The sequence below is a fragment of the Chiloscyllium plagiosum genome, chromosome 9 (genome assembly GCF_004010195.1).
Source record: "Chiloscyllium plagiosum isolate BGI_BamShark_2017 chromosome 9, ASM401019v2, whole genome shotgun sequence".
Lineage (NCBI taxonomy): Eukaryota > Metazoa > Chordata > Chondrichthyes > Orectolobiformes > Hemiscylliidae > Chiloscyllium > Chiloscyllium plagiosum.
In genome coordinates this window covers 86,840,967-86,856,192 of record NC_057718.1, presented here as the reverse complement: position 1 = coordinate 86,856,192, position 15,226 = coordinate 86,840,967, and the positions used below count along the sequence as shown (strand labels likewise).

Here is a 15,226-nt window from a genome sequence, read left to right as displayed (position 1 = left end):
GAGAGGGACTCCCTGAGATTCTTGTAGAGAGAGGAGGAAAACTTCTTCAAGGCAGGCATCCTTGCAAGAGGATTCGCAGTAGGGTTAAAATCAACGAGGTAAAAACAATGACTGCAGATGCTGGAAACCAGATTCTGGATCAGTGGTGCTGGAAGAGCACAGCAATTCAGGCAGCATCCGAGGACAGGCAAAATCGACGTTTCGGGCAAAGACCGTTCCCTCCGTGACTACCTGGTCAGGTCCACGCCCCCCCTACAACCCACCCTCCCATCCTGGCACCTTCCCCTGCCACCGCAGGAATTGCTAAACCTGTGCCCACACCTCCTCCCTCACCTCCATCCAAGGCCCTAAAGGAGCCTTCCACATCCATCAAAGTTTTACCTGCACATCCACTAATATCATTTATCCTATCCGTTGCTCCCGATGCGGTCTCCTCTACATTGGGGGACTGGACCATTCCTAGCAGAGCGCTTTAGGGAACATCTCCGGGACACCCACACCAATCAACCACACCGCCCTCTGGCCCAACATTTCAACGCCCCCCTCCCACTCTGCCGAGTATATGGAGGTCCTGGGCCTCCTTCACCGCCGCTCCCTCACCACCAGAATCTTGGAGGAAGAACACCTCATCTTCTGCCTCGGAACACTTCAACCCCAGGGCATTCAATGTGGACTTCAACGGTTTCCTCATTTCCCCTTCCCCCACCTCACCCTAGTTCCAAACTTCCAGCTCAGCACTGTCCCCATGACTGGTCCGGACTTGTCCGACCTGCCTATCTTCTTTTTCACCTATCCACTCCACCCTCCTCCCTGACCTATCACCTTCATCCCCTCCCCCACTCACCTATTGTGCTCTATGTTACTTTCTCCCCAACCCCCACCCTCCTCTCACTTATCTCTCCACCCTTCAGGCTCTCTGCCTGTATTCCTGATGAAGGGCTTTTGCCTGAAACGTCGATTTTACTGCTTGTCGGATGCTGCCTGAACCGCCGTGCTCTTCCAACACCACTTATCCAGAATCTGGTTTCCAGCATCTGCAATCATTGTTTTTACCTAGGTATTACAGTTTATACATCCATAAACAGAATAATTCACGAACAGTATTTCCTTGAATTTAGATGATTACAGGATGATGACGTTTACAAGATATTAAGGGGAACTGTTGGGTAAATTGAGGGGAACAATTTCTGTTGGTTGGAGAATCTGGGACTATGAGACAAAGCTAAAACAAAAATAAAACAAGGTCTTTCAAGAGTGAGCAAAAGAATACAGAAGAAAAAGACCTTGTTGGAAATATTCCTCAAGTCAGGAAGTATCTATGGCTGTTTCAGTACTTAAGGAAGGATGTTGATAAACTACAAATAGTTCAAAGAAGGTTTACTCGACTGATCCATGGAATGTAACAGATTGTCTTGTAAGGCAAGACATGTATCCTCTGAAGTTTAAAAGAGTCAGGAGTGACCTAATTGAAATTTTAAGATCCTGAGAGGGAGATCATTGGGTAAATGTCAAAAGAATGTTTCCTCTTGGAGGAGACTCTAGCACCAGGGGGTCACAATTTAAAAGTAAGGGGTTAATGTTGATCTGTTGTGTATTTTATTTTAGGAGTGAAGGTGAGATACACTTCCACTCACAAAGGATGGTGGAATCTTTTTTAATTTTAAATCTGAGATTGATATATTTTTATTAATCTTAAGACATTAAGGGATAAGATGTGGAGGCAGGTATTATATAGTAAGGTTACAGATCACATTAAAGTTCGAACAGAGACAAAGCTGTAAATGGCCTACTCTTGTTCTTATCTTAAGTAAACTCCCCAAATGACACACTCCAAATAAAACGGAACAAGTAAACATCGCCAAATAACTTTTTTCCTGCCAAATATTCATCCTAAATTATTCATCTCAAATAACACACTGGAAGTTTCCTTTTGCACTGATATTACCTTGCTGGAGAATCTCCATTCTCATCGAACCACACTTCCACACCGGAAACTCCAATGAATGAAGTCTTTATTAGAAACTGTAGGAGTTTTTTGCCATCAACAGGTTTCATTGCTTCACAGAGGCCGGAGTGACCTGGACAGAGTGTTTTGTGCATGTCATGCAATCCGTGGGCCATGGCATAAATGGCGTTGATGATGAACCCCATTTTGCTGTCTTGTACATAATTTTCTGCTAAACTTTCATTCCCTGAGGAAGAGAAACAGATTTTCATCAGTGACTCACGTTACAATTTTACTCAATGATTTTGCTACTTTTAATCACTGCATCCCTATGAAAAAATAAGGGAAGAGAAGGTAAATTGAAAGGAATGATTTGGGGATGCCCATCTTGTCATGGCAATTTCACAAATGGATTCCATTTGATTCTGATGTTCTTTTACCATTAAAGTGACAAACAGTAATTACTCCCTCACAATGCATCACAAAATAATGGATTCCATTAGTGCTAATATGCCAGTCTACGGAGATAGACACAGTCAACTGTACCATTGAAATGGGAAAGGTAAAAGAGTGAATGCAGAATTGTGGAAGTGGCGGCAAGAAATAGCATCCACAAAGTACCTGTTCAACACTAGACTGACACGTGTTGGTTTCCTGTGTTAACCTGAGACAGATTCCATTGGATAAAAAGGGAGATGAGAAATACTTGGATGTTATTACCAGTTACAGTTGTCTTAATATAGATGTTTATCAGTCCCCTTTTTGGAAGGTAAGGGAAATATATGCAGAGGCAAATGTAGGATTGCCGTAGCTAACGTAGAGAATCACTCAGCTCTGAGGAAGTTATATTTGACTCAAAATCTTATCTCAGTTTCTCTCTCCACAAATGCTGCCAGACCTGTTGAGTTCCTCCAACATTTTCTGTTTCATAACTGAAGAGTTTTCTTGCTGTTGTTTGACTAGATATTGAGCAGTAATTATACCCAGTTAATCATCGTGGGTCCACATACTGCTGTTGGAAATCTCCAAGAGAATATATCAATTGCAAATTTGAAACTTCCCACAAAGGAGGGAAGGCAAGGGATGCTAATCACATTCCTCTGTTCAGGAATAAGACTGAATTCAGAGACACTGCTGCCTTCGGCCTGTTGTCACTAATAAATCCTATAAAGAATTCAAAAGAATTATCTTTACACGTTGAATGAAATCTGCTATCATCTGAGTAGTTGAGGCAAATAGCAGAGATACCTTGAAGGAGAAGCTCGGTATGTCCATGAATGAGAAAGAAACAGAAGGATCAAGTGATGGGATTAGATAAAGAAGGGGTTGAGAAGGATCAGGTAGAGCATAAGGCCTGAGGATCAGGTGGAATAAACACTTGCAATGACTAGAGAAAGCAAATGCCTTGTTTCTATGCTGTAAATTTGATGTACTTCTATGTAATTCACACAAGCTTTTTCGGGGTATTAAAACCTTAAGTTGGCTTGTGAATGCCATGTAGTTTGACAGTTTGGAGGCTGAAAGCAAGATTAAAAAAAAGTGTACAGAGAGTTAGAGAGGTTGACAATAGAAGGTAAATTACTTGCACAGCTGTTCCAGTTTCTGGCTTTGTGATTCATCGTGTTGTATGTTCTGACTGACTGCAATGCCCCCTGTCTCTGAGAGCTTCTGATTGTCTGTGCAGAAATGTTAGCATTACTACGTTTCTTTTCATTGGAATTGCACTTTGGTCAATTTTATAGAAGGAGGAGATGTGGGAGTGATTGTCAGTCTCAGCTGTGTAGCAGTACATAGTTGAGAAACTGCAGTGTGCTCCCAGATTTCCTCGTTCAGTGATCTCACAGCTCAGGTTCATGTTTCTGCCAATTTCATAGCAAACCATCAAAGGGTAGATCTTACATTTCGATTAGAACAGGAGATATTTATTCATCCCCTTAACCTGTTCTGCCATTCCATTAAATCACAACTGAGCTGCATTTTAACATCCTCTAACAAATTTGATGGTGTAATTGTTAGTACCCTTTACCCAACCAAAACTTACTGATTTCAATCTCAAAAGGTTTTAATTGAAGAACCCAACATCCACAGCCTTTTGAGGGAGAGAATTTGAGATTTTAACTCGCTCTGCACGAAGCATTGCTTCTTGATTCTCCTGAACAGTCGGTCTCCAATTTTAAGAACTTCCCCTTTTGCCCTATACTCTCCCACTAAAAGAAATAATTTCTCTGTGTCCATTTGCTTGATTCCATTTAATTTTTTGAACATGGAAGTTAAGTCACCATGCACTAAGCTAAAGATAATTAAAAAGCAAATCAATGCCACATGTCCTGGATCCAATCCTTTAAGCACCCCTCCATCCCAGGAGTGTACTTCAGGACATTGTGTCCATATGGGGTACAGAATATCATATGATATTCTGCCTGCAACATTTGTCTATGCAATCTTGGCACTGCAGGCCTCATTCTGACTCTAAACTGTGTGTCACGTTGTGTGCATGTGCATTTGCAACATGGTTGTGCTGAAAACCACCTCAATCAAGGTGTTACCCTGGGTATTGGCAGCACACACCAGAAGTGAGCAGAGTTGACGCTTTGGACGTGGTCAGTGGGTAACTCCAACGTGACACCGACAATGGTTTTACTGCTCCAGTTAATGTCCTCTTGTAAAGGCGTGTGGCTGAATATGATTTCACTGACCCAGAGCTGTTTGAAGGTTTCATCACCAGCTCGCAGGTCTGTTGCTGTTCACTCTCTGTCTACTGTTTGGAGGAGCTTGTAGAAATATTTGGTGGTTTGCTGAGTTGGTCACAGTTGGTGATGTTGACATGAAATGGTATTCAGTTGGAGAGTCAGTGATTGTGACTGTAAACACTCTGGTTGATTGCTCTGGTTTCCTCCCACAATCCAAAAATGTGCAAGTCAGGTGAATTGGCCATGCTAAATTGCCCATAGTGTTAGTTGGGCAAATATAGGGTAGGGGAATTGGTCTGGGTGGGTTGCTCTTTGGGGGTTGTTGTGGACTTGTTGGGCCGAAGGGCTTGTTTCCATACTGTCGGGAATCTAATCTAATTACCAGTTCCAAGCACTGCATGCTATAGTTCTAATTTCCACTTGTTATAACATGAGAGGGAGATTGAACACAATCTGCACAGTAGGAAGTAGGAAGTCTTATCTATTCAGATCTTCCTGGAATCATCTTCTGATTTCAATCTAAGCTAGCAGCTATCATTGCCCTGGCTAGTGTTGGTAAAGGTGACCATTGTCCTGAAATCATTTATTCTGGCCATGCTGGATCAAGGTGACATTGCTCAAACCTCCCAGTTCATTATCCACAGTTTGCAGAACTGCTGTGAGACACTGTCAGCTCCATTGAAAGCTGGCATCCTCAGCCAAGACAACATGAACCTGCACCGGCAGCAAGCCAGACCTGCAATGGGAACGACCTATTTCATTTCTTCATTCTGAGCTTGCACTAGGTGATTTCAGCTTGTGCTGGAAAAGGAACCAATATGTCAGCCATCAAAGAGAGGCTGAACGGTTGGATCCAAAGCTGCTTTCACTACCACAGCTGGAAATAATAAGCATGGATTTCTGTGTAATGGCCTATGTCAGGTTGGTACTGAACTCCCTGACAGTGACAATGGACTTCTTGATAGGTCTACCATTACACTAAGCATTTTCAATGTGCAACAGCCATCAACCAAATGGCCACCCCATTGAAATCTCATCTGAGCGCTCTGCAGTCAAACCTGGCCCACTGGGGAGCTAGTACTTACATTCTCCTTTCCCTGTTCCCTGGCTACACACAGATCCCATGTCTGCACTAGCCTCACTGTGCCAATTTCTGAGTGGTGACTGTGAGAGTGAGTGATGATGTTTCAGTACCAGTGTCATATTCCTCTTGGATGCCATGTTTCCACATCAATCCTTTGGTGATGCCATTGCTCGTGGCATCGGGAAGGAGAAAGGTGTAAGGGTGAAGTTGGTGGGAAAGGAGGAGGGAAAATGCGGGCTTAAACCATTTGTGCCTGCAAATCAGAAGAGATCGTATGACAAAAAATTGGGATATGAGAGGCTTGATTAGCCAGGAGTGAACAATTTCCTTCTATGGTTTAAAACTTGCTGCTGGCTACAACTTTTTATGCCTTTGCCAATGATGGGCAGCACACCTGTGCTGGGTGGGGATCCAGCAATGGCTGTCTCCTGCCGATTAAAGGTTGCCATTTGTGTACTTGGAGCCCCTTGGCCAGTTAGAGTGAGGGTAGTGTGTCGTCGGGTGTGGTGCAATGTATTTGAACACTGGGCATGTCATATTTAAACATTTTGCCATGCGTCCAAGCTGGGTTATGTGAATGTGAGCTTGGCACCAGTGCCAAATGTGAGAGTGTAATATGAGGTTGTGAATGTGCATGATACTTGATAGAGAATGCTGGTAAATGAGTGAAGTGAGAAGCAGGAAATGGAAAGGTATGAGAGTGTTTGATTGAAAAGATATGGTTTGTGAAGAAAAGCATTTGATACTAAACTTAATTGAGGCCATCAAACACTCCTTACACTGAAGGTCAGGCAGCATTTGAGGAGCAGGAGAATGCCCATCAATCCTCCTGCTCCTCGGATGCTGCCTGACCTGCTGTGCTTTTCCAGCAGCACACTCTTGACCCTGATCTCCAGCATCTGCAGTCCTCACTTTCTCCTCCTTACATTGTAGTCAGGTCCTTGGTGCCAGACTGCTTAGGCAGTGATGGCTGTCTATGGCCTCTGACTTCTTAATGTTTCTGGATTCACGTGAACAAAGAATCCCTTTCCTGTTCATAAGGTCATGGCATCCAATACTGCATCAGACAAGCTTGGAATATGCTTGCTGCTGTGTTGCATTGTTCTCCCTGCTCTGAGATATTATGCATTGGATGATAAATGTTTCTGGTCCAAGTCCACATTTTTAGTTACAACTTCATTTCAGTTAACACACTCCATAAAACTCACACACCACTGATTTCTAGCTCCCCAACTAAGACAGTATGGTTAGGAAGGCATTTAGCACGCTTGCCTTCATTGCTGAGACCATTAATTATAGGAGTTGGGATGTCATGTTGCAGTTGTACAGGACGTTGGTGAAGCCACTTTTTGGAAAACTGTATACAGTTCTGGTCACCCTGCTATAAGAAGCATATTATTAAATTGGAAAGGCATCTGAGAGGTTTACAGGGATGTTGTCAGGACTGGGTAGTTTGAGTTATAAGGAGAGACTGGATAGACTAGAGCATTTTTCATTGGAGTGTAGGAGGTTCAGGGATGACCTTATAGATGCTTATAAAATCATGAGGGGCGTAAATAAGGTGAGTAGCAAAAGTCTTTTCCCTAGACTAGAGGGGGTTTAAAACTAGATGTATAGTTACAACATTTAAAAGATATTTGGACAAGAACATGAATAACAAAGGTTTAGAGGGATATGGGCCAAACAAAGGCAAGAGGGACTAGTTTAGTTTGGAAAACTTGGTTGGCTTTGATGAATGGATCAAAGGGTCTGTTTCTGTGCTGTATGACTCTATAACACAATAACATACATCACTTATTCCCCCATTTCATCAGGTCTCAGGTATTTCTTCAGACCATATTATATTATAACAATTTCCCTTTTTAAATAAAGTCAATTTATATAATAATGAAAAACAAACATAATGAAATATACAAAATGATAATACATTATATTCCTGCTTTCCAAGTGTCCTTTTCCAGTTTGTCCAACAGTTTCTTAGAGCATGATCCTTTTTTTTAGGACAATCAGAGAGCTGACCGCTGCCATCTATCCATTTTAATTTGGAGATATCTCCATTCTCTGGCAGGTTTTAAAACTGCAATATTGATCCATTTTGTTGAGTGCATTTTATTCCACAGTGACCTTATTATTGATATAGTACCTAATGAGTACTGGGGGCAGAGATGGGAGTGAGTGTGAGGGAGCACAGAGAAGATGGCACTTACCCTGGCTGAGCAGACGTCACTGACCTTCATCCTTCACTCCTGGATATTCTCTAAAGACCACAATGACTGGCTGGCAGCCTTGGACAGGCTAACAGTTGCTGATTGGTGTCCTCTGCCAGTCCTAGGGGAAGAGGAGATCCTTGCTATGCACCACCAGTTCACCAGGACCCTCAGATCCCTGGGTGCAAAATGGGCATCATTTCCCCCTTGTCTGGCACCTCTGAAGTAAGGTAACAAGCCATGCAGGGAAGCTCCAGACTATATAACAGGCTGTTGAAGATGGTGAGGGATATCCCAGCAACTGTGAGTTCATCTGTGCATGGCGACTGGTAAAGTTCAGGTAGCATCAGATGAGAAGGGTGCCTGTTAGATAGTTAATGAGGTGAGTTTGGGACAATAGCTGAAGAAAACTCACTAGCCGTCACAGAAAAAAACCTTCCACAAAACTTGACAAAATTGATACTTATCTAAATAGACATAAGATTTTGCCCTAAGACTTGAGTACGTCATCCAGGCCCACACATCAAGGTTAGTACTGTTGGAACTGCTTATCCTTTGGATGAAATATTACATCAAGACCTTATGTGGAAATTAATGATCACACTGTAACGCAGGAGAGTTCTTTTCTGGTTTCCCCATCATTCATCCCTCAACTACAACACAAAATTGCCAGATGACTCCTTCATTCGCTGCATACAAGGCTGCCAACTCTTTCAGGGAGCTTTCAGTATTTGATCCTCCACCTCCAACCGTCCTGTTCATATGCTGTCACTATTGGTTGACCAACATGTCAATATTTCCAGGAAACAGTCAATAATGGCACCTTGTATACCCACAATCCTATGCATGCCAGAAACTGATCTATTCTTTGTAATGCTCTTACTCATTAGAGTGCCCAATATTGAGGCCCCAGCTGTTACTGTCAATTAGGTCAGAGTGATGAAAGTGAACAGAATGCCATTTGTAACTTCTTTCCTCAGTTGCTTGGAGGAGTGATTCATATTTAATTCTGATGTGTTCCAGAATAATCCACGAGCTGTTCCTTTTAGTCTGTTAGGTTTGTCTACAAACCAAACCTTAAAAAAAAATCACCTTGATTCACATTGCACCCCCAACAGGGAAAACAATCAAAGGTACTTCACAGATGTGAGAAGAACTTATCCTGTTATGAAACACTTTGGGACAGTGCAAATAGAATAAATACAGGCTCATTCTTTATGTGTCGACATCAAAATAGTAATCCTATCCAATACGTCTTTCAATTCATTTTTCCCTCAATGATTTATGTGATTCAGTATTCCGAAGTTACAACCTTACATCTTGTCATTTTCCTCAGTGTTCCTCATCCGTTAATATATTTTTGAAGTCAGAATACTTAAAACCAACTCTAATGCTTCAAATACGCCAATGCCATTGGCCTCCTTGGAACTACATTGACATTTTCCAAAACAACCTGTTCAGAGATGTTATTACACACAGCTGGATGGAACCTGAGGCAAGGTCTCCTAGCTCAGAGACATTATTACAATAGCCTTTACCTTCTGTTGATATTTTCTAACCAACTTGTGTAGGAATGTTACGACACAGATTTAAGACAGAGATAGATAGGTTCTTGATTGCTAAGGTGATCAAAATTAATGGGGAGAGGGCAGGAGAATGGACTTGAGAAACTTATCAGCCTGATTGAATGGGGGAGCAGACTCAATGGGCCAAACGGCCTAATTTCTGCTCCCATGTCTTCTGGTCTTAAGGACACACAGCTGGAGCAGTTGGAACTTGAACCGAGGCCTCTGGATCATGGTAGAAACATTACCAATACGCCACAAGAGCTTTCTGGATTTGACTTTTAGTTTCCTTTTACGCAGAAGTCTATCATGTATGGGTGACTTTCCCACCAACATAAAACCATTGCTTTTCTTTTTAAACTATTAATCAAGACCAGTAATCACCCGTGTAGCCAATTAAAGTGTTTACAAGCAGAGCCCATTATGGGTAAAGCCAACCATCAAAAGTGAGGGGGAGATGGGGAAAGAGGAAAGGGGTGGTTGACTTGTATTAGTAATTGGTTTAATTGGTTAAAGCTGCATGTTGATGATCCAACTTTTGATGAATGATTGTTATTCCCTCCTTAGCACCTATTGCTTTCCAGCCCATTGCTTGTGGAGTCACTGCTTCAATTTTGATTCATTTAGAATTTCCATTTATGAAGTCAGTTAGGGTGGACAAAGCTGTGATGAATCATTGGTAAATCTTCAGCCACTTTTAGTAGGGTCTATCTTCCTGGGAGCTGAGCACAAATACAAGATATCAATTGACATGATTTTCTTCCCGAAATAAGTCAGGGATAGTTGAACTCCTCTGTATGGATGGTATCATCAACAACAACAGCTTGCATTTCTGTCACACCTTTAATGTTGTAAAAAAAATAAAGGCACTTCACAGGAGAGACAGCAAGATGGCCATGTAGGTGCCACAGTGAATCGAATCACATTGTAATATTACAGCCTTTTTATTTCCTTTGTTTTTGGATTGTGGATGTGAAAAAGGAAGATACTGCTTGAAACCAAGGAGACTGTGCAAAGTGATGGCCATAGTTTTGAAAATGTCATGTTTACTGGAGCACATTGTGAGTTGTATACAATGTTGTGTTATCCTGGAACAGTGAGAGCAGAAGTAGATGGGTTCTAAACCAAGGGAAAACAGCTTGACAACAACATGCTGATTGACCCCTGACCAAGTGGCCATGGATGGTGTGGAGTTGTTGCTGCAGATAAACATCAGCCTGCAAAGAAAAGGCATAAAAAATGTGTTTGTCTCTCCCTCCCACATGGACGTATTACAAAGTCTCTGGAATCAGCTGGCTATTTTCCATTCAGTTTTCTCTGTAAATCCCTCCTGTAAATACCTTCAAACATAATGAAAGGATGAATTCTCAACAAGTAAATGAAAGAGAGCATTGATGTGTAAATAACATTGTGTCAGCAGCAAAGAGCAAAAGTAAATTGGAAGAAACTGGAAAAAACCCAACTCATTGTGGTTCTGACTGGTGCTATTGAACTGTGTTTCCCTGGTCATCTTTTTGTTCTACCCTTAATATGTTCTCTATCTTCGTATGCCTGTCTATTTGTTATGGGATAAATTTAAGAAGGGATAGCGTTTAAGTTATAGAGTTATAAATTTGCAATTCTTTTCCCTTATTGCCATTGGTTAAAGGCAATTTGTTTGTTGTTTCCTTCTTAAGTATAGAAATGTGATGTGCGTGAGTATTTTATTTTAACCTGAGTTCGTCAGTCAGGTAATTGGAGACTTTGGGTATTTTTATGAAACTTTTTCACATTTGTGACAACTCTGAGAATAGTTGGGCTTAATTTTGGCACGCTACCCCAGTGAACCAGAATAACGTTGTTTAAAAAAAAATTTGTATGGGGTTCACCTGATGTAATGTCATGTCCCTACCTGTGGACCAGGAGATCCAGGTTTAAGTCCCACCAGTCCCAGAGGTATGTCATAACTTGCCTGAACTTTGACATTATGGAGATGTTAGGGCAGATCAGCCATGGTCATAGGTTCACTGTTGACTTGCTACACACTCAACAAAAGACCCATCAGCATGTGTGGTTAGTTCTTCCACTTCGCATCCTACCTCTGCCAACATTTTATGATTGTTGTGCCCACACGAACCATCTGCGATGCCTTGGGTCGATTTACTCCAATCTCTCTTATTAGGTGTTATCTAAGTTAGTAATACAGGGAATACAAAAATTTCCAGTAAAAGATGCTTTTGATGTTGATAAACAATTAAGGTGTGCTAAAATGTTAACCTTTCCTAAGAATGGTTCTGAGGAAGGGTCACTCGACCCGAACCATTAGCTCTGATTTCTCTCCACAGATGCTGCCAGACCGACCAAGCTTTTCCAGCAAATTCTACTTTTGTTTCTGATTTCCAGCATCTGTAGTTCTTTTGGTTTTTATTAAGGTGTACTATTTATTAATTAATGGCAAGCTTTGCTACATCTGCATTACATGGGAGTACATGGTAATACCTCAAGCTTTACTGAATGGTAAATGTGCATTACTGTTAGCTACATTGACTTTAGCACTGGCAACTGGCCCTGCAACATTACTTAGAGACTAAAGATTGATTGGCTTATCCCAGGAATAGTCCCTTATATCCTGATGGATGGAGCAGTTTCAGGGAGGTTTGGCTGCAAGGTGATGAACAAAAAATGTATCCACAGAGAACCAATTTTCAAATGGGTCTTTCTGCCACTTTAGAGATGGGAATCAAGGGAAGGAGTGACAGCATGTTCCTACAGGGATCAGGAAGCCATTGATGAAATCAGAATGGGAATCTGGCCCTGAGGACTTGGCAACATTCCTGGGAAAAGTGCAATGACTTCACATGGATGGTCAAGTTCAGTGAATGCATCCTCAAAGACTGTGTCCTATGCAGTACGCTGCTAACCTCTCACACTGCTTCATGCACCACAGTCCCATCATTTCTTCTCAAGCTAACAGTATTCCAGTGTCCACCATCGCCAATCTGCTGGTCCCTTCCTATTGCATGTCAATCACACTGCCACCTCCCGTGTTATATTGTCAAAATCTGGCTCACAAGACCCAGAGCTGCTCGAGATAATCTTGCATAGTCATCTGCATTTTCCCTTCTGGAAAGTCACCAGCCTTCCAGCATCAAGCTGCAACCTGTAGGTAGCACTGTGTAGTAACACTGGGACAGAGAAAGACACCTGTAAGGTAGACACCAACGGAACATACTGGGGGAATAGCATGGTTATGCATGTATGTTTGGAAGCACTGTTGTCTAAAGTTGTTATTGGAATACTTTTATATTTGGGATTTTTGTCTAAACATTAGAGACAGACCTTTCAGGAGTGAAATTAGGAAACACTTCCTAACACAAAGAATGATAGAAGTTTAGAGCTCTCTCCTACAAATGACTACTCATAATAAATCTATTTTTGTTTTAAAACTGACATTGATTGATGTTTGTTAACACAAGGCAGTAAGGTATTCAGTGTTGTACTGGCCACCTCAGTGTCTTTGGATTTCTACTGTTTCTAGTTTTACACTATCTAGAAAGTATTCTGTTTCAACCCCTAAGTAGTTTGCCACTTTGTCCTTTCATTTCATCTATCAATATTTCTCTGTATTTTCCTGCTTCTATGTACAATGACTAAAATGTTGCCTATTTCTGTGTCATTTGCAAATTTGGATGTGTTGCTTTCTATCCCATTATTTAAATCATGAATAAAAATGGTGACTAGTTGAGGCCCCAACACACATCCTTGTGAGTAACCATCAGCCGCATCCTTCCAATTACACTACCTGGCCATTAACCTCACTAGTCAACCAATTTCTAACACCAAAACAATAACTTGCATTTGATTCCACAAGCTTCAACTTTATGCAAGACTCTTGTGAGGAACTTTATCAAATTCCTTGGGAAAGTCCAAATGAATGACACTCAGAGACATTTAGCGAAAGTGAGGACTGCAGATGCTGGAGATCAGAGTCTAGATTAGAGTGGCGCTGGAAAAGCACAGCAGGTCAGGCAGCATCCGAGGAGCAGGAAAATTGATGTTTCATGCAAAAGCCCTTCATCAGAGTCATTCCCTTGCCAAATATACCCTTCACTTTAAATCTATTTTGACTCGCTCTGATCAACTGAACAATGTTAAGGCGTTCAGTCATTTTGCCTTTAGTTATATACTCAAGCATTTTCATGATAATTGTTGTTAGGCTGAATGGTCTACGATTTTCACATTCGCATTGCTCCTCTTTCTTAAATGGCAGAGTGACAGGCACATTCTTCCAATCTAAATTAATAACTTCTGAATAGAAAGAATTTTGGAAGAATACAATTAAGTCATCTGCAATGTTCTAGCTTATTTCCTTTAAAATCTTGGAATGGAAACCATCTGGGGATTTGTCATTTTTTTATCGCCAATATTTTCTTCATTACTGTATTTTGTTTGTGCTACTTCTGGCGCATCCCTATCCCCTGAGGTGTGTAGCATGCTAACCTCTACCTCTATAAACATACTGACACAAGGTACTTATTCAACATGTTCACCAACTCTTCATCTTCACTGAAGCATCAACATTATCAGTTTTTAAAGGGGCCACATTATTGCTCCTGACTGATCTTTCTCTAGCATTAGTGTAAAAGCTTTCCTGTTGATGTTGCTATCCCTTGCAGGTTTATTTTCATTATCACTTCTTTCGTAGCTCTTAACCCCCAGTGGGTGTTTTATTACTATTTTTTTATTCCATGTGTCTTTCCCATTTACCAGGATCTATGACATTTCCAGAATTTTTGAATGCGTTTTCTTTTAATTTTATGTTGTCGCTTTCTACTTTGGCTGTCATTTTTTGCAAGCACAGTTCTTATCTCTTTGGGCTGTAATTGTTTCTGTATCATATTAAATTCTATATTCAACACCTCCCACTGATCTTCTGTTATTTCACCCATTGACAGATTTATCAATGTTATTATGTACACTCTGAGTCCATTGAAGCTTCCCTTGGTTTAATGTAGAGCCCGACTCACTGCTTTGCAACTTTTCTTTTCAAATATTATGTTTATAATAATAAATCACCTCATCATATCATGAGTGTTATTAGATATTAGAATTTATATTAGATATAAATGGACTATTACAGTAATTAAAATTTGACTCATTATTAATCAAAGATGTCTCCTTGTAGATTCTGAGATACATTGCTTTAAGGAACAATTTCAGGCACATCCAAGAACTTTGCTGATATTTCTTGATGTATTAATCTGCATAATAATAGAGTCAAAATATAGGGGGTGAATCTGTACCAAATCACCCGGGAAGATCTGCTCATAGGGACAACCAATAAGAGAAATGTCTCCCCATAAATAGAATGGAAGTAAATGGTGAGGCGTTGCTGCTCCAATCAGACTGATTCTTTCTGTACTTGCTGCTCACAGGCTCATTAGTGAACCTATTAACAACAATGGGGAGATGTAACCTAAGAACAGAGTCCAATGGGCAGTTAGGAAGGTAAGTGACATCAGCCGTCATGGGTCCCCATCAGCCCAGGCTGAGATTGGGACCTGTTATTAGCTCAGGTCAGGATCGTGGGCTGCCATTATACAAGGCCAGAATTGAGGCCTAGCTTTAGATGATGCAGTGATCATGGGCCACCTTCACCAAAGCTAGAATCAGGCTTCTTGCCAGATGTGGGAATTCAGTCTGTCGTCGTGAGGTATCTCCCAGGAGTGGGCAGACTGGGGACGAGGGAAGGAGGT

General features: G+C 41.4%; 1 protein-coding gene across 1 annotated transcript in view; it reads right to left on the bottom strand.

Moving 5' to 3' along the window:
• The window catches only part of LOC122553027 (metabotropic glutamate receptor 1-like), a 64,060-nt gene extending 60,476 nt beyond the window's left edge, over positions 1-3,584 (bottom strand). Inside the window, exons 1-2 of the mRNA XM_043696456.1 lie at positions 3,528-3,584; positions 1,946-2,192 (exon numbers count right to left, since the gene is read on the bottom strand). Coding sequence (XP_043552391.1) covers positions 1,946-2,192; positions 3,528-3,564 — 284 coding nt within the window. The 5' untranslated portion in view covers positions 3,565-3,584. The remainder of the gene's footprint in view (positions 1-1,945; positions 2,193-3,527) is intronic.
• Positions 3,585-15,226: the final 11,642 nt, after the last annotated feature.